This window comes from Hetaerina americana, unplaced genomic scaffold, assembly GCF_022747635.1.
Source record: "Hetaerina americana unplaced genomic scaffold, ioHetAmer1.1.p SCAF_7, whole genome shotgun sequence".
NCBI classification, from domain to species: domain Eukaryota; kingdom Metazoa; phylum Arthropoda; class Insecta; order Odonata; family Calopterygidae; genus Hetaerina; species Hetaerina americana.
In genome coordinates this window covers 71,997,162-72,023,426 of record NW_027287316.1, presented here as the reverse complement: position 1 = coordinate 72,023,426, position 26,265 = coordinate 71,997,162, and the positions used below count along the sequence as shown (strand labels likewise).

General features: G+C 39.5%; 1 protein-coding gene across 1 annotated transcript; it reads right to left on the bottom strand.

Moving 5' to 3' along the window:
- Positions 1 to 3: 3 nt before the first annotated feature.
- LOC139696874 (uncharacterized) lies at positions 4 to 24,730 on the bottom strand. Its single transcript, XM_071595754.1, has 4 exons — positions 24,640 to 24,730; positions 8,216 to 8,379; positions 87 to 453; positions 4 to 30 (listed from the first exon to the last, which is right to left on the bottom strand). The coding sequence occupies exons 1-4, from the start codon at positions 24,703 to 24,705 to the stop codon at positions 4 to 6; spliced, it is 624 nt and encodes a 207-aa protein (XP_071451855.1). The 5' UTR covers positions 24,706 to 24,730.
- Between the last annotated feature and the right edge of the window lie 1,535 nt (positions 24,731 to 26,265).

Genomic DNA, 26,265 nt, shown 5'->3' with positions numbered 1-26,265 from the left:
GATTTATGGTTCGCGACCGATGGAGGGCCCCTGGAGGCCACCGTGCCGCCGCCCTCCCTGGGGACGTTCCTGGTGGGCAGGCGCACCGTGCCACCCCCTCCGCAGAGCGCGCAGCCCTTGTTCCGCTGCGCGCCCTTTTTCCCTCTCCGAGTTCCCCCGCTGCTCTTTCCACTCCCCGTCTTCTCCGGCACCCCTCCGCCGCAGGGGCAAAGGACCCGGGGGCCGAACGGTGCAACCGGAGGGCCGATAGGGGAAGAGCGGAGAACCTCCTCCTCGCCGAGGGCCCTGAAGGCGCCATGCCTGCTCGGGGGCTGGTGCACGAGGAGATGAGGGTGGGGGTGGGGCCTCATGGCCACCGAGCCGTAGTTTGACCAGTGGTTGGAGAACCTCATGGGGCCAGGTGCTCCCTCTTGTAGAATAGTGGCGGCAGTTGCCGGAGTGACGGAGCCGTACCTGGAAAGCGAAGGAATATTACAGGTCAGGATTGTTGGGCCTCTTGTCCAAATCGAAAGAGTGATTTGGTCAAAAAGCGTAGCGCTTAGAAAATCTGAAACATGGATCTCCGTAGGTAAACATAATTTTATAAGGAACTAACATTCATTAAACATGTGGGTTGGAGGCGTTTTGTTCACTCTGTATTTGAAATGGCCTCTAAATCATAATACCAAATAATTATTACCTTGTGGAAATATAATTATTATGCAATATACATATTGCTAGGGTTCATGTTCATGTGAAATCTCACTACATAGTTATTCGACCAATACTGACGATGCATAAAAAAGTATTCGGGATAAAGCGAGGAACTGGAAAAACCTGATGTGGCCAAGGCATCAATTTCTCCATATTTTAGATGAATTATTTGCAATATTTTGCTTATGTATATTTTTTTAAAAAATTTATTTATTTCTTACGGTTGTAAAATTGGCTCTATTATAAAACATTTCTGGCAATGCACCGGTACTTAAAGGGTTAAGATTGAATGAGTTATTCGATGAGTAAATTTTGTTTTTTTCCTATCATATCTGACTGATTTGCAATATAATTAATCCAAGTCGGTGTCATTGGATGAGTTCACCAAAAAAATTTTCGAAAGCTGTCATTACGGAAGAATAACTTGTTGTAAAAACTTGTTGTAAACAGTTTTAAACTCATTTAGGGCTGTTGTTATACTACGTTGCATTGAAATGGGGATCTGGATTCGGTAAGTGTGGATAACTACGTGGGAAGAGTTTTATTGAGATCTTTCTGGTCTTACTGGTATTGCCCTTCTGGATGAATGAGCTGTGACAGGCACGAATTATACCAGTCTACTGAGTCATTTTCGCTCTTGAGTATGTGAAAAAAACTCATTCTCCTTGGCAGTAAACACTGCCGATTCGAATTTGGAAAACTAATTTAAGTGGGATGAAATAACTTGCTTTTTATTATAATCGGGAGAATTAAAAACTTTCAAAGACTTAGCGCGTAGGAAGAGGAAAATTTATCAAGAGTCAAATGTATGGCGTGATGCATGGACAGATTGCAATCGACACTGAAAAGCTTATTTTCTACTGGTATTCTGTGAATCACAGACCATGGCTTTGGATCGCGATGGGTGCCTGCGAGAGCCAAAGGGCTTCGTGGCATCTAAATCCTCCATTTTGATCCAATGAATTTCATCCCTAAAATGGAGCACCATTAAGCTTAGTCTTATCTGGAAACGAGAACATGGTTTCCCATCAGCTATTAAGCAAAATAGTGATGAATTCCAGTCATTGCTCCTATTGTTTGAAGTTTTATCTGATTATTGCAATTTATAGATCTTCGATGTAGCCGATAAACCTAAGTTATAAAGTATGTGCACTATACATTTAATAAGAAATAATTTTCATGTCACGAATCACTTAACATTTCGCCATCGTTGAGTGATCTTTAATACGAGATATTTATCTCCTATTTTGATTTGATGTGTTTTATTTGCATGAATACTCCGTAATGTTTATTTTATTTTAACTCTGGCTCTGATATTTCGTTGGCATTACGATTTATTATGCTGACGATTTATCTTTATGTGAATACTTCATTCAGTATCTTTTTTTTCAGGTTTTACGCTTAATATAGTTGAAGTGTGGTTTCCAACAAATAATAAAGAATCCATTCGCTTTTAATGCACTTTCTTTGTTGATAATAGAACGAAGGGTGCGACGGAGGTAGGCTCAGTTTCTTATTTATATAATTAAATCCATGAGCATCAAGAGAAAAATTGTCTCCGGCGATTGCATAGGTTTTACATCGTATTGTAAGAAGTATAGAGGAAAGCCGTCCTGGTCTTGCAAAAATAATACCGCGGAAGTCACTAAATCTGGGATTGGAGCCACTATGCCAAATTAAACTCACAAAGGTATCCACCGTGCCATTTTACGTACGACATAGGGGAAGTAATGCAACACCCTCACTGAATCGGCGAGTCAGACAATGGTAAAAAATGAGACTGCCGAAAGGGTGAATTCAAGGTCTACTATAATATTCCCCTTGCAATATTCGCGAACACGCTGCAAGATGAAGGGAACACATTGGTATCTCCCTTGCAGACTTCTCTTTTCCCTTCTCTCTCTGGCCAGCCGTGCGACCGGTGTCATATGCCAGTGTCAGTGAATTTTGACGCAAGTTTATGAGACGCCCCTCCAAGAGATGATGCGTTTGGATTTGTGTGCGTGTGTGTAATGCGACTGAATTATGAGGACGTGTCTCCTTTCGGAAGAAAAACGGACGGACACTCTGGGGGGAGGGCAGTATGGCGGAGGGGGGCGGGGCGCGGAACTGGGGCAAAGGTGTTACACTCGAAGGGACACAATCGAGGGAAACCCATTTCGAGCCATCCGGCGACGAGGAACCGTGATGGACCAAATGGAAATAAGTGGCCGTCCCGGGTGGAATGAAAGGCCCTTTGGGCACCGCGAAGGCGCGTTCCCTTTGCATATTTAACCCCTCAGAGTAGGGTAAGAGGCACGGGGGAAGTTTTATCGGGATACGGGCTTTGGATCTAGGTTTTTACGGACATCTGGTGTCAGGAGTGGTGGCCAGGCTTTCGGGTCGGGTCAATGTCGCAAGGAAGATTGCCCCGGCAGTGCTCAAGCGACGCGATGTGGCCACATACCATCATCGCCATTACAGGCTCTAATTGAAAACAATATCAAATTCGTGTTGTATTATACCTGCACAAATTAATGCCGAATCAATTTCCGTGCATAGTAAAACTAGAAAAATAGGTTAGAGGAGGAGAATAACAAAGAAAAAGTAGGTTCGAGTCACACGTACATGTATGCTATTTTATTGGTCTAATTTCACGCTACAGATTAATATAATACAGAGCAAGATCCTCTGATATGATTGATTGCTAGCAGTAGTATACTGTGTTAGGATGAGTTTCTATGGACCTCGGAAATACTAAGCTCTGAATAACACGGTAGATATCCTTATGTATATTTGAGGAGCAAGATTTATGCTTGAAGTACTATGAAGAATTATTTATATTTTCCAGGAAATTATCAACAAATTATTCAGAAACTTCAATTCCAAATTTGATGTGAAGTTTTCTGCATTGAAAGACTATAATTTGAAGATAAATATTTAGAGGATTTGTATATTGTTTTTGTCTAATTTCCCTTGCAATATATTTTAATTGATTTTTCTCCGGAATATAAATGAGATAAATATAATAATAATAAAACATAATTAGTAAAGCTAACCTCGCATCCCGGAGCTATTTTTGAAATTACGATAATAATTTTAATATAAGAATTTGTACATTTTTTCTGGTTGATAATTATCAGTGCGAATCGTTTGACAGGCCAAAAATATCTTTTGTGAGGACCTCCTCCACAGTGAATAAATAAAATCTACGCCTCTTATTAAGAAAGGTAATCTTGTAGTCAGGGGTCGTAGCTCTTTTATTATTGTTTATTTATTGTTTTGCAAACCGATCAAACGCCTATTCTCCCACGGGTCGTGGATCGCCTGCTCAAACCAAGGCGCCAACGTAAACACTTCCAGTTCTCTCATTCTCACGATCAGTTATGCATTATGGTCATCACCGAAAATGAGGCCACGAACCATCTAAGGAAAACAAGTCCGCAACGTTTGAAATTACGTGCAAAACTATCGAGGATTCCGGCAGTTTGAAACTTGGCGAAAAATTCAAGCCAGGTGAATCTTTTTTCATCTCTCCTGAAAATCACTCGAGTGTTGTTTATTACTCCGACAACCCCTCATTGAACTTTGTAGAAATCAGCCAAATAACACTGGCGTGACCGAATCGAGGAACGTTAATTACCCTCATTTAGTATGCAATACTCAATTTTTACAACTAGGGCAGCCATAAAAATGTAGGGGGTAACATTTCTGGATACTTTCGGGTTTTCCAGACCAAAATTTGTCGTTTTTCCAGGTTGATTTTTTTTCGAAACTCATTCTATATCTTAGCTCATGGAATCTTAATAAATACGTTGGATTAAAAAAAATATATAATATTGGTTCTTCTAAGAACTACTGTCTTCATAAAATGAATTATAATACTTATTGTAAATAGGGAAATGTTACCTTACCACGTGCGAAACATTTGTGAGGTAAAAAAAGTTGAGGCAAGTGAACTGCAGGTAACTGTGAAGACTTTGAACATCGTCGAAGCCTTATTTAAACACACATAGAGTGGGAAATATGGCATAGAATGCATTCAGCATTAGAACTGCATTCACTGCTGATTTGCGGGAAAATAAACTACTGCGCGTCGTTGTCACGATCGCACAAAAATTGCAGGGCATTTCTGAAAATTTCCCGGGCGTTTCCAGGCTTTTAAACATTGAAAAACTGGAAGTTTCCAGGCTTTCAAAATCCTAGACACTTCAAGTTTTTCAATGTTTTCCAATTGCGTGACCATCATGGAAACGAAGGCTTGGGCGCCATCCCGTCAGTGTACTCGTAAGTACCTCGGTGAATCGCTTGAATTTCCTAGTGAAGGACAAAAATGGCACCTAGAAGGTCACGCTGCATAATTCCTATCGTGAAAGAGGCCGGGTCGTTTCCCCGTGACTTGAGGACCTTTTCCGACGTAAAATGTCTTTACGAAGGCGTTGCTGCGCGACGGCGAACTTTCGAAATGCCAAGCCGGCAATCACGCTTTGGGTTTGGATGAGGCGAGCCGCTCACTCCCCGTCACCCAGTGGGAATTTTCGCTCCGAAATGGCGTGGGAGCATTCCTTTGAGAGCCTAGGCCCATACTTCGTCAAAATGTCCTCCCACGCTTCTCGATAATTGAGGCTTTGAAGTGTAAATATAGGACTTCCCCATCCGTAAAATGGTCCGTCACTGCAAATATTGGGGTTAACCTAAAATACAAAAAGATTAGGATTGGTTTTATGTGATTACTGGGTCGTCTATATGATAAACCTTTTATTTTACATGCATCGTCGTGGTGGTTAGAGCGCGGATTCTGAATTATTGAAAAGGCGGTGTCTCACGAAGCTGTGTTAAGGGGATTTTATGTATTGTGAAAATAAATTATTCGGTAAGATTGGCAAGAGTCATAAATTTTATCCAGGACGACCGTTTTCAATCCAAAGATACGTAATTCGTCTGTTGGTATGATGATATGATGGATCATGTGCGGAATTGTTACCTTGTCAAGTAAATCGGTTAGAAAAAATAAAATGCTGAAACTTACCAATAAAATTCAGATTTTCGTAGATTTGATATTCCAATATTGATATTATCCCCAGTTTTTCCCTCTATAATTGTATTGAAATATTGGACAGTCTTTGCTACGATTTGCGGATGGGGGGGGGGGAGGAGTGAGTACATTAGAACTCCCTTAACTAGGAACAATCATCGGATTGATGAGGTAAAGATAGTATTGTATTTTGACGCGGAAGACTCAAATTCGAAGCGGTGATGGATTTTTCAACAGCAGTCCGATTTGGAACTGCACTCTAGGTGAAACGGGTGCAATATTCCCTCTATTGGATGGAAACTGAGCTTTATCTATGACCACTTTGGCGCCTTCCCCTGCGGGTAGTCTAATATTTATACCATGTTTCTCTTCATCTTCCTTCGCTCCCAAATATCTCTCTTGCCACCAAACAACCCGTCCTTCTGAAATGGCAAAAATTAACCCAGCCTTCCCTAAGAAATACGTATTACCTGCTTATTTCCTTAAGCCGCTTACCGTTATTGGAGTTTATAAAGCTCATTGTGAAGCAAACTTTGATGTAGGGGCCATTATATTCGTTCAATACTGTCACATTTGTTTTGCTCGGTAGTGCAATCTGGGCATATTTTTGCTACGATAACATCCGTTTCAAAACTAAGCTGTCTGTTTTCTATTTATAAAGTCCATACTTTAAGTTTGCAAGAATTTACATTTCTGGAAGTCTTACAATATCAGTGTACGATAAAGGAAATACATGTATGAAAAACGTCAGATTTATTATGCAATACTTTGAATAGTCACCTAAATTGTAATTAGAGTCACTTAAGTCATGTGCCCTCACATGTTGTGTGTTTGGAAGCGATCTTGTGCGAAAGATTTTTAACACCATCCAAAGTCAGATCAAGCTCATTTTATTTTTGCTCTGGAAAATGAGTTCGCGAAGGTTTTGGATTTTATAGCTCGTTAATGCCCGTAAAGTTTCGTAAGTGGGCCACTGAAAGGGGAGTGAGCGTTCCCTCACCTCTTGTCGCACCGACTGAGCAACACTCCTCCCTCACGTCCTTTAATTAACTCAATTTTTGATCGATTAAAAACAATTCCGTCAAATCAATACTGGGGCAATAAATATTTAAGGAGAGTCATTTAGATCACCCTACTTGGGACGGACCTCAAACATTAATGAGTGTTCCGTTAATTTTTTAAATTTTGAAATTGGGATTTTATCAACGTTGCTTGAAGGCCTGGGATGGAAATTGTAAGAGAAAGAATATTTAACAGAACGTAAATTGAAGTTATAAAAGCAGATTGGTTAACTTGATGCAAATTTCTTAGCCCAACTTACATTTATATTTTTACAGCGGAGAAAAATTACAGCATTAACTTGAAGTTTCCCATTTCTACTCCAATCTATGGAACCCCTTATCCCATTCAGACACCCTTTCCATTGGTGCTTACATTCGCTAACATTGGTTACAATATTAGCACAGCTTGAATTTTCAAGCAGAAAATAGTGATCGGTCGTAATCGTATAAGAAATACTTCTGAGATTTAGATTGTTGGAGTTTCCCGCGGAGAGTTGGACGAATGTGAAAAGTTGCAAAAATGAGATTTTATTTACGATAACCGCGGGAAACTTATGTTAAAAATAAATAGCTTGGGTTTCGAGCTGTTTAAAGACATAGCTCGAGTTAGATGTGAAAAAAACCAGTTTTAGAAGTAAAGTAGTATAATGAGAGGCGATCGAAATATTTTCATTTAATATTTAGCCTTCGGGAATGAAAAATTTCGTCTTGAACCAGGACTTGATGTGCGATGCAGCAATTGAAAATACTTGACACTATTAATGCACGGAACAGGAAACTTTCACTTATATTTCACTATATTCCATTTTGGCGATGTAATGAATCAGCTTACATGTATCCTCGTCTGTTATCGTTATATTTTTCAAATTCTAAGTACTCAATATTAATGCGGAAAGTAGTAAGGAGGTAGAGAGGACTTTCTTGCGAACGTTCCAGTACCTAATGGAGATGTTGGGCCTCTGTATGGTGTTATGGTTAATTGAATGGACTTTGATTTCGCTCGTTTGTCGTTCTGGACAAAGTTTAGTTATATGCATTCGTATCATTCCCGTAACCGTGATCGATGGTATTACAGGATGGTGATGTTAATTTATGCTGGAGAAAAGTTCGTAAGGAAAATAAACCTTGACTTTCTGAAAGAACCACGTTTAGCCAACCTTTACGAGAGAACGCCCATTTAACAGTGGTCTACTATGTACATAGATGGCGTAGAAGTTAGGATTGAATATAAATATTAAAACTAAAAGGAAGGCATTTTCAAGAGACTCCTCCCAAGAGCAACTGGGTTGATTAGCGAAGAGAGTAGAATGAAAAATCAGAGGAAACGAAGGAACCTCTTTCCTAAATTATTTGTAATGTCAATGTTTGACAACAATTTGAAAGACACTCTACTACTTATATACAGATGTATGTATAAGAACGCAGTATGTAGCCATTTCTCTCTTACCTGTCCCTGTACTCCTGAAGGTAGAACTTGCTCTGTAACAAATCCACCGCCATCTCTCGTTCCCTCAGTTTTCGCTCCTCCTTCGAAGGCGTCACACCACCACCTCCAAGACGCAGCCTCTCTCCCCAGCTTTTCTTCGCCTTCTTGGCCTCAGCGGAGTCCACCTGAAACGTGGAGAGGTAAACCGAAGGTCGATTAAATGACATTTCCTCGGAAAACCGTGGAGTCGTCTTAATTCCCGTAGCGACCTTACGAATGCTACATTCAACGGTGGTGGTCGTCTCTTCGCCAATCATGAAAGGACATGTGGAAGTGTGGATAAGTAATGTCAGGTCTTGGTTGCTTAAATTGCCATGTGAGACCAAGTCGTGCCCATAGGCTTGCGAACTGCCTGCCAGTTATGCAAATTCAATTATGGCAGCAAGGGAATAATCCAAATCTCGAACAATTACAGGAGGATGAATTGTAAATCATTGAAAATTTACTTGTCAAACTATCATATGGATTTTACATTTTTTCCACAAACTGCGAAGATGACAAGAGAAAACAATTGAATTAAAAATCAAATTCGACGAGCAGCAACAACAGGGACCTTTAAATTTTAATTATTTTTCATTTCTGTATAATATGCACCAGTTTGTTCTTATTTAATTTTCATGCCATTACCACGACTTCTTTTTGGTTGGTCCACACCACAACCTGCATGCTAAGTCGGGTGCCTGTCAGTATTTTATTGACAGTGGTTCACTCTTTTATTTTGTAAGAGATTTGAACAAATATGAATATATGGTCGGAGAACACAACAATTACATGCCCAATCTGAATGATGAGTACCAAAATTAATGCTATATCATTAAAGAGATTTGCAGTTTTTAAGTGGATTAGTTCTTCAAGGAACGGCGGTTAAGAAACATTACGCTAGGTAAATAGTAGAAATGAAACACTTGATTTGCTGGCTATTGTGTTTACTGGAAATTAAAAAAAAACCACCATCTATGAAGTCACTTCACAATCATGTGAAATAAAATAAACCTTAAGTAGGTATTTAAGATCGCGATGAGATTAGAATATAATTTTTACCGACTTTTTATAATCTGTAACCCCAGCTTCAGCAAGTCAAAAGCTCGCATAAATACATTTGAAATTTTCAGACGCGTAGATGCTGAAACTATATCGAGTTTTGCTACTTTGATACCATGCATGCATGCAGTTTGAATTGGCTTAACCGCATCCAACGTGGCCAGGAAGGTGGTTACTTCAACGTATAGTGCTCACGAAACATACGAAACATCCAAAGCCTTGCCTAGTGTATATATATATATATGTATATATATATGTATATATATATATATAGATAAATATATAAATATATATAAACATAAACACAGTAATCAACCCGAAGGTCGGTTTGGTAGGTGATGGCAGAGTTCACCCAGTACTAAGCCCGACGGCGTGTGAAATTCACACATCGGGGAAGGGGGGCCAGTTCCTTTCCCTGTATATATATATATATATAATACGCCTCAGATGAATATAACAGGGTATCCTAGGTACATTTTCTAGGTACGTTTTGAAAGAGTTGGGAGTTGGAGAAAGAGGCGAGAGATGGAGAATTCTCCCGAAAAGAAGAGACGGATTTTTAATTTGTACGCTTGGTAAGAAAAATTACGGATTAAATTAAGACCCATAAGGTTTTAGCAGATTTTAAATACCGTAAAAATGTATTTGACCTTGTCCTAAGTATTGGACAAATGATATATGTAGATGATTTAAACTTCGTGGTCGCGCGCCATACAAAATGTCAGGGTCCTTAAACATCCTCGACTCCCTCCTCGAGAGAATCTTTACCTTGATAATCTATTTGTTTTCGCGTCGACCTCTTGTTCGCGCGGGTAACTCCATCGTCTTGGAGACATTAAAGAACGATACACCATTTCATCTCCATCATGAGAGGATACGTTTATCAAATGGTTCTCAATGAGTAAGTCAAAGTTGAACCCTGCGGCATGTAACCTCTATTGAACGCATTCAACTTGCTATCCGCTAAGATCTTCCGGAGAACTCTTGTCTTTATATCCCTTAATAAGCATTTTTGTTAAAAGCCTGAGCAATCAATTTCAATCAACGTTTTCTTCTATGAAACATTTGTTTCTGAAAGGCCGATTGACTTGTCAGACTGGCGTTGACAATTGAGAACTTATTTGTCATCGAAGGAAATGTTTTAAAATTATTTAGTGCAGTATTCAGAAAACAGTGACATTTTAGTAGTTATGCTTATGTACCTTGCTTAAAGATTCACAGCTACATAGGCAATTAAATATAGAAGCTTGAAGCACTTTGAGTTACATTGATTAATTTCTCAGTTTACATAATGTTCTTCTGTTTGCCAAAAATTGTAAATGTACCATTCATGTTTGTACCTACTTCACTCGGCCACAAAATCAATGTTACACTTGGTAAAAAATTAATTTTATGCATAAACTCTGAAAGATGATGTGTACTGAATGATTGTCTTATCATTAGCATTGCCCATGTCTAAAGTCTGTATTTGAGATAATAGAAATCACTTGCATTAGCCTACTTCCATATCCCAGATCCCTTGGTACACTGAGTAGTTCATAAGGCATAATTATATCGAATTTTATTCCCTAAAAAAAGGATTTTGATACATAAGCATAAAAATAAATATTAATTAGGAACTTCATCAAAATATATGCGATGCGTCATACCAATTGAGATTGCAATCCTTACGACACCGTATGATACTTCAGGCACTGAGTTTGGCTCATGATTAGGTTTATTGATTAACTTACATATTTATAGTGTTTACGATTAATCGGTGGAATTTGCAATGAATGGATCTCACTTGAAATAGCTATGGCTGTTAGTCGACTTTATATGCACTAATGTTTTGGATTGTACTGCTCTTTTCGTTCTACATGGAACGCAACGTAGGACATGTCAAATTTAAGAAAAGTTCTTGTATATTTAGTAAAGAGAAATAAGTAAATCATGTGCTTTAAAGCGGAAGTTTCTTCCCACCATTTGGATGGGTTGCATCGTTAATTGAATTCATAACCGATTACTTTTTGTAGCCTTCGCGAGTCGCGACTTGCTATCACGAATGAGGGTCGAAGTCGAATTAATTCTTATGAATAATTAGCTACATACTTAATCGCGTTAACCTTCACAATTAATTTGATTAGATATATTGCTATCATAATTTTTATCATGGTATTATTTTCCATTTCCGTCAGATCCAATTAGAAAAAAAGAGGTTACCCTTGTGATGCCATTTGCAGATTCTTTTAGTTATAAGTAATTGTCCTCGATAGATTTTTCTATCTGAGATATTAAATGCATATGTAGCAGGTACTTGCTATTTAACAAAGTCATTCTTTTATTTATTTTGCCTTGCATGTACATGATGAATCCTTGGTGTCCGTCGTAACTCTTTATTTTTCCTTCAACCCTAAACGCGGCCAAGGTATGATTCGTTAAGTACTAGTCACACCTTTCGTCTTTGCGCAATTTTTTCAGGTCTTCAATTTAAAAGTGGTGTATAATCATGCCTATACTTCCTATTTTTGACCTCGTCGTCCTAAGCATCACTCCAGTTTGCTTTATTCTATTCTCAGTGTAATTTTCGATCGTAAAAATCCCCCAAATCGAGGTCAAAATCATAGTTACGACCAGCCGAATGAAGACTTGAATCGAATAGAACGAAATCAGGGAAAGGACGTGTCGAGGTTAGGCTCAAGTTCTCGCCACCCGCACGAATTGTATTCAGGAATTCCGGAAACGGGTTGTAATTGTTACAGCTTCGATAGCTATCTCGACCGGGTTCAATCGGTCTGGATTTTCATTTGTGATTCCGACGCAGCTAGACTAAGTGCCACGTCGTTTCGACTCATTCACGTGAAAAACATTTCGACGATCGAGGGCGATTGCTTATGTCTGTGGGAACTCAAGATTGGTCACCCTGAACTTGGCATGAATAAAAAATAACTGAACTCAAGTATGTCGACAGTCTGAATAAAAATTACTTGAGGTCTCAGCGATGAGGGAGTGAGTCGCGGTGATATAAAAGTTTTTCTTGCCCCGGAATCTGGCGAAAGGCGAATCGTAAAACCATTGAACATTTTTACAGCGGAGAGTATCATTCCTGCAAAGGTAGTTTCCATATCATTTCCCTTTCCATTTCCCATAGTGTCGGATTTCAGGAGTTATTCGGAGGCAAAGAAATGTATCGTTGTTCAGTCTTTGCCTATCCAAAATCTAGCCTACCTTAAACGGCAGAATGCCCATCTGTCAATATCGTATTTTGTTTTTGTATTATTTGAAGAACTTTTTCCCTCTTAATATCAACTCCTCCAATTTGAATATTTATTTAGGAAAACAGGTGTTTAGGGAAATATTTATTGAGGATTCAAAATGAGACGTGAACTACGAATTGCTTCTATAATGATACCAGGAAAAAATACATCAACCTTTATTCAATTTCAAGCGGAATGATTTAGAAATTGCTGGATCTCCACGATAATAAATCTCGGAATAATAATTGGTTAGGGCTATGAGTAAAAGAAACAAGATAGGCTGCAGGACCGCTTATCATCTGCCGTAATTGGATGTGTCACAGGTTGAAAACTCACACCACTTAAGTCCCTACGGATGCTCGGATCATTTAAGCCCCTTAATCTGGCACAGTATACAAACCTCTCTCGATGAGATATTTATTATGGTTTTAACGTTTCGAAACGCTAGATTTCTCTAATTTAATTTCTTGCGCGGTATATAAAAGTTTGCGAGTTTTTCATAAAATTGTTTACTAAATATCATTCCTATATTTGAAATACTTATGCTGTGGGCGTATCAAGCAACAAAACGTACTTGGTGCAGGCATGATGTTGATATCACCTTCCGGTCTTCTTTGTTCTCACAGAGTGCAATCTGTTACTTCTGCATGTTACCCACAGAACTTTTTGTGAATGTTTTTTTCAAATGACCCATCGCATGATTGAGGTCTCATTCTCCTGACCAATGCCATTTCCGGCGGCAGGAATCACGTGGTGTCGTCGGAAGTTAGACATGGTGGGCAAGTGCTGATAATGCGCGCATTGAATTGGAACGCGGTCTCACAATTACGACGCTGGAATTTCCCATTTGCATGTTGATCGACCGGAATCATTTCGACTCCCCGTGGTCGATGCATCGAGCATTGGGAGGGGGAGCTTTAGGAAGGCCAAATGGGAAATGTATGCATGGGGGTCCGAAATGATACAGCAATGGGCGGAGCGTCGATCCCAGCACAAGATAATCTCCCGTCCTCCGCTGGCTCCCAGGTTCTAGCCGCTTTCCTGATCACGCGAAGCAATGGTAATTATGCCTTGGGAACCTCGACGCTTTGGGTCGGGGGGGGGGGGGGGTTCGAAAGCATGACAAGATATGCTAATAACTCACTCTCTTGGGGATTAATTTATTGGGAGTGGACCCTAAATCATGACCGTTGAAGATTTCAGTCTCATTCGTTGCGCTGACTTCATCGTCCATGATCCTCCGCTGTTATTGTCACAATGTGAGCGCGCATAATTTATCTTTGATAACTCACGTAATTGCTCGATTATCATTTATTTTTCGTATTTCGACATGCGATAATTTTATGTGAACGTATCTGCTCATATCGGTCAAGTTCTCTGTTTTGTCTAATTCTAGGGTTTTATGAACTTAACTGTGTTTAGATTCGCCTCTATGGTGAACAGCCTATTTATTAACTTTTGAATAAAACAATATCATTTTGACATAACACTTAATCAAATATGAAGATAAAACAGGATACGTCGAAAATCAGATTTAGATATGGCTAACTATTTTCCCTTTTGGTTAATTAGTTAATCTTCCTGTCAACCTCAGTAAAAGTATAATTGACGATTATACTCAGTCGAATATTTGATCTGTTGCATCATTATTTCAATAAGTGCTCTTTAATCATTAATGTCCTTTTGATTTTCGACAAACTAAGGAGTGAAATCAGTAGGCTGAAGGAAATATTTTATTAATGAAGCCAATATATATTCAGGAAAGGTAGTGAGAATACGTAAAAGGGCTTGATGATAAAGTTATGAAGACTACCCTTATATCTGAAAAGCAGATGCAACAAATGGAAGAATGACATTTGCCCAGGAATGCTAATTAGAAAATGAATGATAGGAAACCTACGGATTGGAATGAATATTTATGTAGATTTACCGAAGTGTTCAAGAAATAATGAAATAAAGACTTCATATAGGCTTATTCATATTATTTATTAGGATTTAGATATCTCTTCATGAATTTGTGCGGTAAATATTACTCCCCATTCTGAAAACAAGAAATCAGAAGTGCATGAGGACTTTTGAACTTTCAGATAAATTTCGTCCGTGGAAGTAGTTCTCAGAATCGTCCACAGAAGTTTGGAGAAGCGGGCAAACAAATGTTTTGCTGAGGGTCATTTTGAATTTAGAAAGGGGAAGAAGGGTCCATAATGGTTCCTTTATTTTGTATCTTTCCGCATTTCCTTCCCTGTTTCTTATTAAAAAAATCACTTATGCACACGAATAAAATGTTATGTTGAAATATCCTTGTGCCCATTTATGGTTAACGTTTGTTTATAAAAAATGTATAAAATGGTTTCAATATCGTACCGTCATCATCCCGCATAATCATGCCCTCAGGGCTGGATAATCGCAGTTGATGTTGGTTACAAGACTGCTGAAATCGTTTTCATTTTTGTGATATTAAAATTTTCAATTGTGTATGATTTTTCTTGCTGATTTCGCCAATGAACTTTTGCATAGTGGTTAATTTAATATTTATTGTTTTTAATTGTGTTCTTCTTTCCCCTTTTTTGATTTTTCATTATTTTTCTACTTAATACCAAAGTTTTTCGCACATGCTAAATATATACGTATGTTCATTCGCCAAGGAATTAGTTTTTAAATAAGTATATGTTGGAGCTAGAGTGTCATATTTATTGGATTACCGACGTCTGAGTCGGAGCCAAACATTTATTTTACGAATCCATAACTGCAACGTGGGAAAAATCATCACTTTCACCTCTCCCTTACCGCATAACGCTAAGATATTATCGAACGGCAAACCGTTTCTTAAAACCGGAAGTGTAGTAATGGATATCATACTGATTTACGTAATTCGTTAATTGGGTCAGCAATTCCCAAGTACCTACACACACACTGAAAGTATTTAGGATTATTTTTATGATTATAGAGTAATAAAAATAGTTTTCGAAAATGCCATCAACTCGTTCAACTGCGCAAACCTGACATAGTATTTATCAGTAAAATTAGCAAATGTCGAATTATTTGCAGATGGAGGATTAACATCTTGAAATGGGGTTACAAATAGAAGCTAGATTGGAAAAGTGGACACTGTTTAGTTATTCTAAAAGAAAGTAGCCGGGGTATTACGAAAAATACTGTGTCCCCATTCGCGTAAAATTTACTGGTGGGTAATATTTAAATTAATTTTATTTAGCAGATATTGTTAGAAGTTATTTAAAGGCTAGGGAAGGTTTTCATTTTGCTCTTGACAGCCGTATTTATAACGTGGGGGTCCGGTAGAGTAAGTTTTCATTCGCGCGAGCGATATACTGCCACTATTTGGTGAAAAGTAATACGAATTATGCAGATCCAGATTGGGTTTCATCGGACAAAGGACGTTTAACGCTGAATTATTGAAGCTATTGAGAAATTTAGAGCGAAGATTTACCTCTGAAATCCGATAATTTTTGTACTATTTAGCTTTATGTCAGCCATGAGAGCCACAAATATGAAATTAGGTGCATAGATTTCATGTGTAATTTATTAAGGGACTCTTTTTGCATATGTTTTCGCAACAGCGTAAGGAGTGCTTTGAAATAATATATTCATATGCTAAAGACTACTAATGACTTTCAGTGATTTTAGGCTTATTAAAGTCCAGTTTATGCTATTGATTTTATCTTGTTGGTCTTATTTGGGAGTACCTGTATTATACTGAATACAATGTTAAACTTGAGTTTCTTATTTTAGTCGGGTAAAATTATTATGAATGCAGCAGTTGGCACTATTTTGACGAATTTTTTATCTATAAATATTAAGTATTTATGAGGCAGTTTGAATCATTTTGACGTGTCTTAAAATGTATCCTTATATTTGATTTGATATTAAAATTGTATTCGTATTTATTTAAAAGCAATACCTTGGTGACCCATTGCTTGAGACTCGTTTGAAAACTGGAAGTTTGCTTTCAACTCTAACACCCATGTTGTCGGTGTAACATAATGTCGGTGACCTATTCGGAAAAAAATTATATAGTGTGCCTTGACATCTAAATCGGTTAAATTAACTTTTGAACGACATTAATTGGGCTAATTTTTGGGTAAAAGATATATATGAACGGTATTCATAGCCACCCCATTGCAAAAATGCGAGTTTGGGAAGGTTGCGAAATTCCAACATTTTCAAACATAAAGAGATTTGTTAAATTCTCGGTGACAGTATTTTTCATTATTCGGTGAGATATCGCAGTCAATAATGTATGTTTGATTAAGAGGAAGCTGAATGAAATAGAAGCATATCCTTTAAAGTTTCCACTACAATTCCATAAATCTAATTTCCATTTTCAACTCCTTTCAATTAGTACTTGCCCTACTCCCTGCCATACATCTCAGTTGGTCTTCAGTATATACGTTCCGATGTGGGGAACGCTTAATGGAAAAAAATGCTAAATTTGGAAATGGGCACTAAAATATTTCCAGCGAGCATTAGGAAAGGCATAAAATCTCCTCCTGCGTTTGGTGATGATATCCCTCCCGGTCCGGGCGATTTTTACGATAGAGCGAAGCTTGGGTAGAAACTCCTTCGGCGTCTGGCATCGGAGCAGCGCTACGGTGGGTGCAATTTCGTTCCCCTCACCACGCACCCCTTGAAGAGAAGAGACACATTTCGAGGAAAAGCGTCTCGCAGAAGAAAAACGATTTTGGGGAGAGGAGTTCGTCCACAGGCCCGGGCGTTTATGCCACCGCGGCCCTGTCAAAGTCGCCTCGCCCGTTTTCGCTTGCCTTTCCTTTTCACCTCCTCTCCCTCCTTCTCATTCCTTTCATCCCTCCTTCCCTCGTGGCATTTGTTGCGACAATGTCCTCCGACACCCCCGCACCTGCCAGGTCTCCATTCTCCTCTTTCCCTCCCCCAAAGCCCCCCCCCCCTCGGCCGCCAATAGCTTTAGCTTTCACGTGTTTCTCTCTCCGCCTCGTGAGCTATGTGCACTCTCCTCTCTTACCCCTCCCCCCCTTCCAAACATCACACAGAAACTACCCCTCCCCCCCTCCGCCAGATCGCGTGTGCTCCGGGCACGCAACCATCCTCAGCTTCTCGCTATCTCCGCATCAGTGTTGCCGATTGAACGATTTCCATCCATCGATGGAATTAGCCACCACTTTCCTTTTCGTCCGGCAACACTATTCGCTGCTCAACATGATGTAAACGCCGTGCCGAATGTGGCAAACACGTCAACGGAACCGTGGTGATGGTGCGATATAACCAGTTTGCGGCTTTCTTATCCAACATCGATTGGATCCGTTTTGGGGTCTTGGGAGTGCTTAGTCGATGGGTGCAAAATGTGCTTGTAAGGAATTAGTCTTGGTCGTTGAAAAGCATATAGAAATACCCCTAAATTTCTCTTAAAAATCACTTCTGCAACCGGTGACATAAATTAGTTTTGTCATCATCAAGTTTTTGGAATGGTCGGCGGGTCCGTTGAGGAAAGATTGGCTGGAAGGGTTCCTCGATGGTTTTTCCAGGAAGGACAAGTGTCTTATGGCCGCCGCTAAATTAGCTTTTGGTTGGGTTTTATTGCTCTTCGAAAAAAAACCACTTAGAATACATATAGACACGAAAGATTCAAGCGGGCTCAAATTATGGGTATATAGCTCCTTGATTGCGGAGACGGAACCGTGACAGATTTGCCATTAGTCATTGGAATTTTAAAAAGCATCCAAAGATACAGGCGGTTTACAAAAATAAACCGTTGTGTCTTTTTTACCCTATGAAACCCTTGATATTTTTTTCACGTTCAGCGAACTACATTCTGACATGATGAATTACACGAAACTATTTGCCTTAAGCTACGTTCCAACTCTGAATCGTACGGAACTATTGAATTGTACATATGCCTTGCATCTGTTGGTAGGTACGAATTTGCCGGACTGATTTCACTCTCTAGGCACTTCTCAAAGAGAACGGCAGCCATTTCCATGCACATGTTCCCATGATTTGTGCACGAGCCCTCATCCCTATATGGCATTCTCAGTCCGAGAAGATGAGGGTCGTTTACATATTCTAATGCGATGGAAGGGAGTTTCATGAGTTAATTGCCCTCCACCTCCTTTGAGGTGGAATGGCCGCAATTAGCCATAAATAAAATGGGCAGTTGATTTGCATAACATGACCAATTTTATGGAGAAACTTTTGAATTATTCGCTTTCCTAATCCCAAGATTTTCTTGAATCAAGTTATGAAGATTGAGGTGATTCGGCAATCAACACCCAAATGGACCTAGATAAGATATATGATGGTATCACTTTCATGCGCTCCTTTTCCCTATGAGATTCTGTTTCATTTTCGAAACGATTTATTCACACACTTTATAAGAGCAGGGCAAAAAAAATAGTAAATAAAATATTTCTCTTTAACGGATGAGATGTTATCATATGATACATGCGGTGTTATAAAGCTTTGTCAGAAAACACCCGTACAGGGAAGAAGCAAAAGGAATTGGTTCTACTTTCACCATAGTCCTATTTTCGGACGAACTAATGAATAGTATAACCTGGAATTATCAATAAACTTAGGGGAGTAAGTGGTGACCTAATTCGTTCATTTAACTTTTATTGGGTGTGGCATCATGATGATTGACTATGGACGCATTTTCGCATATTGTAATAAGACCATGACTTTAAGGCAAACGGGTGGCTTTTCACAATATGTGGACTCCCTATCGACGAGATATGCCAATGTGAGCGCATTAAATTAAGCACCTCAATACTTTAAAACATGAATTTTTAATGAAAAGTCTAAAATTCAAAATTTTATCGATTTTCAGTGTCATGTTTCTTGTATAAGTGTCTCTTATAAGTACTGAAGTATTCACCCCCAAAACCCGAGTTGTTTGAATTGTTGCATAGAGTAACCACATTCTCCAGCATGAGGTTAAATGTATCGTAAGTTGAGGAGAGATAAATTACGTCTTTCATGTCATGGAACCATTTTAAACAAGAAAACTATTGCAGCAACTTCCAGTATCATACCATTTTTTTAAATAGGTAAATTCTTCCTCTCAATTCATTATCGAACTCATTGAGTTTGTCGCGAACAAACGACTTCCTAAACCATTAGTGATATTTAATATTTGTTTATTTCGAAACAAAAGCACTAAAAGCTAATTAGTTAGCGCCCAGTTTACTATAATAAAGATTATAGTAAACTGGGCAGAAAAAAGTGTGGTTTAGTATCTTGATAAAACGCAAGTTCTTTGAAAAACGACGTAACTGCGAGAAGGCCTAGTTGTACAATGTCTCCTTCAATTCAATTGAATATTACCGACAAATCCAATGTCATGAACAAATAAGATTGCTCATTAATGAATGTGAAGATTTTAACCATGGTAGCGTCGTCCGTCAGTTATTGAGATCTTTGACGGCAGGTTTTGGACTTACAAAGAGGTCATAAAACTGAATTTTGGCCTTAACCGGTGGTTAAATTAAACCTTCAGTTCAACCAGACATTAAAAAACCTGACTTAAGACTATAAATTACCAAATATTAATTTGCAACACCCAGGAATTTAGACATACATGGAAAATTCGTAGAGAAACCAAAACTATTATTTATTATTAAAATTAGTGAAGTACAAAGGAGGTAGACATTTTTTCATTCCACGATCACAATTTATTTAGACGGCCGAGGTTTTGCTGCACGGCGTAACAGTTCTACAAGTGATGCCGCACGGTAGCGAAACCTTGGAATTCTGAATATTTTGTGAATGTGAAATCGCAAAGTTCTTTTGATCTCCTGTTCTTCACGATGGGAACATTCCACCGAGAAATAATTTTCTTAATTAAAAAAAAAGTTTCAGTGGCCGTGATGAAGAAGATTTTCCAGCTCATTTGCCGGATTAGAAGGCGTGCCGACCTTCCGGTAATCTTAGGTAGTCTGGGTCCTTAGACAGTTTTGCGCTCGTTGAGGATTGAGACAAGCCGCCCAAGGATTCCGCGACGAAATACAAGCGTAATTAATCGCCGGAGAGCGTGAAAAATCGTGATTATCGTGTAGCTTCAGTCGTCGGGGTTTAATCGGAGAAGGGGACTTTGGGAAACACCTAAATAGTGTGTGTGAGACTGTTTTCATTCCTCCCATTATCGAGAGTTTGCCTTCGGCCGTTGGGGTCCGGAAACGCCCAGTCGCCTCGGGTGCGCGCCTCCGGACTATTCCCTCGTTTATTTCTCTGAAAGTCGCTCATGCAGGAAGCGGCAACAACAACAATGGTCCCACACATACACACTCGAGCGAATAAGCATCCGCACTGTCCTCCCCTGTCCTATTAATTTGGGGCATCCGCGAGCATATGCGAGAAAAACTAATGAACCTTAATGTCTTCATTTTTTTTTTTTAAGCTTCCCGAAATGTTTCCTCTTCGCCTCACTTCCCACGGCCCTCTTTTATTTTTTTCTTGGTCACTCCTCTCCAAATATATGATTCTCTCTCCTCGAGCTTTCCATTCGCGATCAGCTCGAGCGACTTGGGTGAGTGGATAGGGAACTAAACGGGTTGTTGTTTCTCGCAGATGTTGTTGTGGGTGGCGCCCGAGCGAATGGGGTCGCCTTTTCAGCAGTCAGACGAAGGTGGAGGAGTGGGATTCGGCGTGGGGAGGGGGGGGAGGAGGAGGTGGTGGAGGTGGTGGTGGAGGAGAAGTGGGTGGAGAGAAAGGGTGGAATGGAAAGGGAGGGTTCCACTCCGAGGGTGGGGAAGAAGTATTGTTGCAAAACGAGAGCGTTAAAGGGGTCTCGGAGAGGAAAAGTAGAGAGATGCTGGGGAAAGATCAAGAGGGCATGCGGGAGGAGGAGGAGGGGAGGGGGGTGTGGATGAGGTCGGTGCGAGTATGAGTTTTGACGGCTTGGAAGGAGGAGGGTCCTAAGGGAAAGGGTAGGTGGGTAAACAAGAGTTTGGGATTTGGGTTTCACAGTGCGTGCCGTCGTCTCCTATACCGAGCATACGGGGGATCTCCCCTTCAGTTCACTTGGCCCACAAAAGAAAAAGAAGGTGGAAATGACGATCTTACGGCGCAGAATTTCCGTGTCCTCCCATTCTTCATCTCTACTCTCTCATCTCCCGTCTGGAACGTTCCCTGAGGGATATATTTTCCCACCCTTTGTTTCTATTCCAATATATCTCTCCTCCGCGCTCATCTTTTCCTTGTTTTTCTCTTGGTGAAGGAACGTACTCCCCCTCTTATTATTGTTTTGACGGAGAACTTTCCCTGGACGAGTTTTATTCGGTCTACTTTTCAACACGGTCGACGAAGTCTTGCCTTTGCACTGGGGGAGGAGAACTGGAAAGAGGCATGCTCGTCGATATTTTACAATAGTTTATCAACATGCTAACGGTATATACTGGTATTTTTCGATGGTCCCCAAAAATGTCTTCATCTAAATTTCAACCTCCAAGCCTCCACAAGGGTATGGGGCTGAAGTTTAATTCCTTAATCGCCAGGTATCAGAGTAGTTGTCGATTGATTTTTTGTGGAAGGTGATATTATTACACTAGTCATGGGGTGGGTTAGAAATGTAGGAAGGAAAAATTCTTCTTGATATCGATCACTTCTGCACTCAATTTCCTTTAACTTATTCAATCTATTCATGACTACTAATATAAAGTGAATCTAGGATTATTCTTTCTATGTAGGGTTTAAAATTCAATGTTTATACTTTTATTAAAATTTATTTCGCCCCTGTAATCTTCGTCTGCCCAATGTCTCCCTAGAAAGTATATTCAATAATAATGTGACGCTCTCTGCTCGTTCGTGTATATAACGTAGGCTGATTGAGAATAATTATTCACACAGTATTTTGGAGTTGAAAAAAATCAAGTCCAATGTTTTGCACAGCGTTGGTTTTAACGGCATATTATTTTTACTTACATAATTACATTTAGTGAATTATATTGTAATTAATGTTATTAATTAATTATAATTAAATTGTTGCGAAAAACTGTTTTTAATGTTGAGTTAAGGTGAGTAGTATTTTTGCAAAAAGCCTATACTGAAATGGGGACAGCCTACTCCTAATTCCTTCAATTAATATCGGATCCACCTAGTTACCCCTAAGTATTTGCTTTTTGGGATAATTTCTGTGCTGTAGACATTATTTTAAGTGTCACAGGTAGTAGAAGTTAAATTGTACCACATGTAGGTGCACTGCCCTATGAGGTATCGATAGTTATCGGTAGAGCTATCGAAAGGTCTCCGCCACTGGTATGCATCCTTACTCCCCAATTCCACAGGAATTGGAGAAGCTTATTCAGCAATTTTCAGAATAAGTGGTCATTAATATAAAGACAGTATTTCGGCAGCCTATTTATCGTTTCTGCAGCTACAAGTCAAGTCATATGAGGACGGTTATTTCAGTCTTTAATTATTAAAACAATTTTAATTGACGCTCATACAACTAAAGATTGTGCATAACTAAAAATTGGTTAAAAACTTGATGGAAAAAATGGAAAATAATTTTTCTACGTTTTCTACGATTTGGAATTCATGATTTCCTAGCTCAGTGGAAGGTGATATTACTGCAATGTTCTTTATTTATCTTGCATTCACTTCGCTGATTTTCAGTGCTTCAATGTTAGAGGTAATTTTGAACGCCAGTTATCCATAAACCTCCATATCTATGACCATAATGCCCTTGGCGAGATACGTACCGCACACCTCTGGATTGATTGGAGATTGCGCAATGTACTATTCTAAGGCGGTCGGCTATTGTATTATCCTCTTAATTGCCAGGATAGATCTTATATTTCGATTGGCCTCCGCAAGTGAGAGCAGAGAAAGTTCAGAGAGTGGTTCGAAGAACCTTATCTGGAGATCAAAGTATTTAGGCGAAACAATGACATAGGAAAAACGGGAACTCAAAAGGAATGAAATTGGAATTATTAGTGAATTCAACCACACATTTCAAAATGAATTTTATCCTTTACTTCAAATGTAATATCTTTGTTTTATTTGGCTAAAAGTTTCAAACTAAGGAAAATTATTTAGAAAATTCAAGTTGAAAACGATATTTGTTGGGCGTATACAAAATTTGTATTTTTTCGTGATCTAATTTTCCTGTTTAGATTCTTCTGTTGATCATAACAGTGTTTGTATTCTTAAGAAGCGTTTTATATTTTGAATTTCACTGCAGCTTCTATGATCAGGACACTAGATAGGCCGGACTTCTACTTATAAAAGAGCACGCTTTGAAACAGTATATTTTTTTTACGAACAAAGAACAGCGCCAACCACAAGAGTGTGGTGTAAGATCTTATGCGCACGCTTTCATTTAGGTGGTCTCGATCATACTTTCGCTAATTCAAAGCAACCATTTCCCAAGGACTAAAGCTCATATAGAGCAAAAATTGCAGATTTACTTACGCAAATTGCACCCAAATCTATTCAAATATAATGGTTTAACTCCACAGCTATTTCTCGCGATATCGTTCAAACAATTCGAGCCTAGGGCTATGCACCCGATAGCTAAACTTTGTTTTATTTGATTGCGAAAGTGCATTTATATATACCTTGAAAAATCCTCAATGAAATTGAAGTTAAAGCTAATAATTTCCGCGAAGACACCTGCACTCTCGACCTATATCGTTCTAAGGACCTGATTATATTTTTTTTCGCGATGCACTTACCTTATCTTAATCTGACTGATCTTGAAATGCAGTTGTTCTAGATTATGTATCAAAATCTCGCGAAAATAGTTGGAGAGGTATGTAATAGACGCATTTAGATATTTTGTAGTCTTTAGATAAAAATTAGCGGATGTAATGCATAGGAGTGTTCGAATTAATATGGTGTGTGCATTTAGTTGTGTTCTGGTTGAAAATGGCTTCATTGTCCTTGTATATTTAATGAATCATGGATTATGATATGAAATATTTCTCGAAATAATGAATGCGCAGCAAATACATATTTGGAATATAGATTTAAACAAAACCAAGTAATTCCAAAAGTTAATTCTGATTAATTCCCAAGGATTTTGTCGGCATTTAGGCATCTCTTCTCCAGTTACCACACACACACACTCTCACACTGTGCAACAGGTCGGCGGCGGGGACCGACCGCATTACTCACCCAAGAGCCTTGCAAATGAGACTCCGCAGCGTAGGGGCCGGCTTCGAAGTACGGCGCTCTGTGCATGGCTGCTCGCGCCGCACCCCCTCTACCGTCGCCGCCGCCGCCACCCCCGCTTATCGCCGCTCGGAGGCCGACGGGGACGTGGTGGTGTGGCGGTGGCGCTCCAGGGTCTGTGTGGCGTGGTTATTAGGGGGGGCAGCAGGTCGGGCGTGTAGCCCGCGCGAGGGCCGGGCAAGAGGAACGGATCAGAGGCGGCGAGAGACGGCGTCGACGGGCGCGGGGGATTCCACCTGCTGCCCCAGCCGTTGACATCATGGGGCCTAGCCACCTGGCGGGCGAGGGGAGAAAGAGCACGGTTAGCAAAAAAGTCACGAAGCGAAAGCACATGCACTTTGTATTATATTTATTCGCTGGTAATTTATGCCGAATGTTGATCGACTTCAAACCTTCATTCTTACCAGGGCTCAACTAATTCCTTCATCGTAGGAGATCACCTTTCTCATTTTACACCCTATTTGGGTTTCGTTATTGCCCTTGGTGTTCCTCGTGGGATTTCTTCTTGAACTATACTCTTAACAATTCGATTAGATGTCAACGCTTATGTCTACGTACGATTATATGCGTGTCCTTAAAACTAAAGTAGTGGTATACGAAAATGAAATCATTTACTAGGAATGATGAGTAGCCAATGGAACAGGAAACGATTGTATTGGAGCATAAGGGTACTGAAGTGAGCAATTGATATTTTGAATGCACTTGTTTTGATTAAAATTTTTGGTCCCCAAGAGATTTTGTCAGACAATGCCTTTGGACTGTGATTATATGCAGGGTTCGCGGAATGAGAGCGATTTAAATTACCTTATTAGTGCCCTGTTCATCTGATTTTAAGTTTCCCTTTCAGTCCCTCGTCCCTCTCCGCGGGGGCAAATTCCTGCTACCTGCAACGTTCAACGTTGGGTCGCATTCCCTGCCTTTTAGAGACTCTTTGGGGGTAGAGTGTTTCGTGGTGCATTTTCATGTGGTGTTTCAATTTCTTGCTTGTTGTGTCCTGGCTTCCGTGTTGTAGGATGGCTTTCGTGCTGCATCATGGGGTGCAGTTTTTTAGTTGTTTTGCGGTATATGTGTTTGCATGAGTATTGGATGAAGGGATTTTTGCATGAGTGTGTGCGCTACTGTGGGTGTAATTTTCCGTGTTGTTTTTTTTTTTGGCATGTGGTATTTTTCCTTTTTACGGTTGGTGACCTAACACCCTCCGCCACACGCCCTTGCGGCGGCTTGCGGGGTATTATGTAGATGTAGATGTAAATCTATATGAGTTTCTACAAATATATTTCCACTTTTATGTCCGTGATCGGCAAAAATAAATTTGGATATGGAAGCGACTTGGAATTATAACTCATATGTTATACACATAATTTGATTCTTTATGTTTTTACTTGATGTGTTCATGTGCACAATACCGTCATGCGCTCTTAAAATCAAAAGAATACCCATTGCTTGTATTTATAAAAGTTTAATCCTAATTCCATTCTTCACACCATTTCAAGATATCACATGGCTCAATCGTTAATAAATCCTGAGAGTTTATATTTCTTTGGTTATAATTATACATTAAGGATGCAT

Bases quoted from the DNA above. Each gene is read 5' to 3' on its own strand.
- LOC139696874 (XM_071595754.1), bottom strand. From the start codon at position 24,705: ATGCACAGAGCGCCGTACTTCGAAGCCGGCCCCTACGCTGCGGAGTCT. The intron at 454-8,215 runs GTAAGAGAGAAA...TTCGCTTTCCAG, and splicing joins CTTCAGGAGTACAGGGACAG to GTACGGCTCCGTCACTCCGG. The intron at 31-86 runs GTGCGCCTGCCC...GGTGGCCTCCAG, and splicing joins TCTGCGGAGGGGGTGGCACG to GGGCCCTCCATCGGTCGCGA.